Raw genomic sequence first — 2,125 nt, 5'->3', positions numbered from 1 at the left:
CAGCCTTGCAGCAAGACGGGGAGAGCTGATGGGGGCCTGGGCAATCTCACACCCCTTCTCCCTACCAGGTAAGAATTCATCCTATTTGGGGATGCAGTACCACTCCCTGTGAATGTGGGCCCCCACTCCCTCTTTTGCGAACCTGACTCTGAGCCTGGGAAATCCAGGCCTTGGTTTATCCCTCTGAGGGCCAAGATTGAGGATGCTCTGTTTCGGAAGGGGAAAACCAGTCGGTACCTATCGCCTTAACCTGACCCTACCCAGCCCGGCAGTGATGCCCCTCCAGACTTATCTGATAGAGCTCGTCCAGGCCGTATCTCCCATCCCTGAGTCACAGAGGAGAACACAAGGCCCAGAGAGGGGAAGTGACCTATCTGAGGTCACACAGCAAGTCTCGGCAGCAATGGGATCAGAGCCCAGGCCTCTGAACTTCCCATCAAGGGCCCCTGGCACCTCAGGTGGCATGCCCTAGGCGTACCCACAGTCTTTGCCCTGTCCTTGGGCTACCCTGGCCCTCCGCAGGCCCTTACAGATAGCTGATGTGCAGGGTGCCTGACTTCTCCGTAGCTGAGGGCTCTTGGGGTAGGAACTGACGCTCCTTTCTGGTGGGGCCGCTGGGGAGCTGCTCGTGTCCGCTGGGACCCGGCTGCGTGATGCGGTTGACCCGACCATTCATCTCCTTCGGCCCCTCATGCTCCCCTGCTCCCTCCTGCCCAGCCTCCCCACCTCCATCTTCTCCTTCATCCTCTTCTTCCTCTGTCTTCTCTGGAGGCCCCAGGGGAGGCTCCTGGTTGCGCACACGGCGGGAGGGCCGCAGCAGGACCCTGCGGAAGCCCTGCTTGAAGCGGTAGGAGAGGAAGCCGTAAAGGATGGGGTTGGCACAGCTGTTGGCATAGGGCAGTGCCACCACCAGGAAGTAGAGGCCGAAGAAGGCGGGTTCCTCGGGCAGCGGGCACACCACGTTGACGATGTTGAGCACATAAAAGGGCATCCAGCAGAGGACAAAGAGTGCCACCACGGCCACCACCATGCGCGTGACCCTGCGCTCAGAATGCCGCCGCCGCTGGCACGAGGGTGCCCACACCCGCCGCCCAGCTGAGCGCACCTTGACCACGATGAGCAGGTAGCAGAGGCAAATGACCAGCAGCGGCCCAAAGAAGCCCAGTGCGGCTGTGTAGATGATGAAGCCAGCCCGCCAGGCCGCTGCCGGCTCGGGCCACTGCATGTGGCAGGTGCTCATGCCACGGGGCACGCCCGAGAAGACCACCACGGGCAGCACTACCACGGCTGAGGCCACCCAGACGGCCGCACTGACTGTGCGGGCCACGGGCGCCGTGCGCCAGCGGGCGGAGCGGGTGGGGTGCGCTACCGCCAAGTAGCGGTCCACGCTCATGACAGTGAGACAGAAGATGCTGGTGAATTGGTTGATGCCGTCCACAGCCATGACCAGGCGGCACGTGAGGGCCCCGAAGGGCCAGTAGGACAGGGCGTTCTGCGCGGCCAGGAAGGGCAGCCCCAGCATGAAAAGCTCATCAGCCAGCGCCAGGTTGAGGATGTAGATGTTGGTGACCGACGGGCTGGCCGTCTGCCGCAGGACCACGTAGATGACCAGTGAGTTGCCCAGCAGGCCCACCACGCACACTACCAGGTAGACCAGTGGGATCAGAATGCCACTGACAGCCAGCCCTACTGCACTCTGCACTGTGGACGCGTTTCCGAGGATGGCATCCAGGGGCCAAGCGGAAGAGGCGTTCCAGGGTTCCGAGGGCGTGGGCGACGGTGAAGGATAGCCAGGGGTGTCCATGGCCAAGAGAGGATGGTCAGCAGTCAGCTACTAGCCTGGAGGAGGGAGGACACAGTTTGGTCATGGCAGGGCATGGCTTTGTCTCTTCGGCCCCTCCCCCATCACACTGAACTTGGAGACTTCCTGGGCGCCTGGCCAGAGTTTGACGTGTCACGGCTCATTCACTCTGCACAGGCCAGCAAGGGAGGCGGGTAAGGTATCCCCACTTCTCACATGAGGAAACTGAGTCTCAAAGAGGTGAAGTGACCACGCTGTACCACATAGCGGGGTGTGGCATGGGACTCCGGCTTGCCTGGCCCCAAAAAGCAGGACCAGCACTGA

At 62.1% G+C, this 2,125-nt stretch overlaps 1 protein-coding gene across 1 annotated transcript; it reads right to left on the bottom strand.

The window, feature by feature from the left end:
• Positions 1-526: 526 nt before the first annotated feature.
• On the bottom strand, positions 527-1,804 carry SSTR3 (somatostatin receptor 3). The gene has a single exon (XM_065887488.1). It carries the CDS (start codon positions 1,802-1,804, stop codon positions 527-529), a length of 1,278 nt encoding a protein of 425 aa, XP_065743560.1.
• Between the last annotated feature and the right edge of the window lie 321 nt (positions 1,805-2,125).

The sequence above is a fragment of the Phocoena phocoena genome, chromosome 11, assembly GCF_963924675.1.
Source record: "Phocoena phocoena chromosome 11, mPhoPho1.1, whole genome shotgun sequence".
NCBI lineage: Eukaryota > Metazoa > Chordata > Mammalia > Artiodactyla > Phocoenidae > Phocoena > Phocoena phocoena.
Note: the sequence above shows the minus strand (reverse complement) of the source record. Positions and strands in the feature narration are given on the sequence as shown.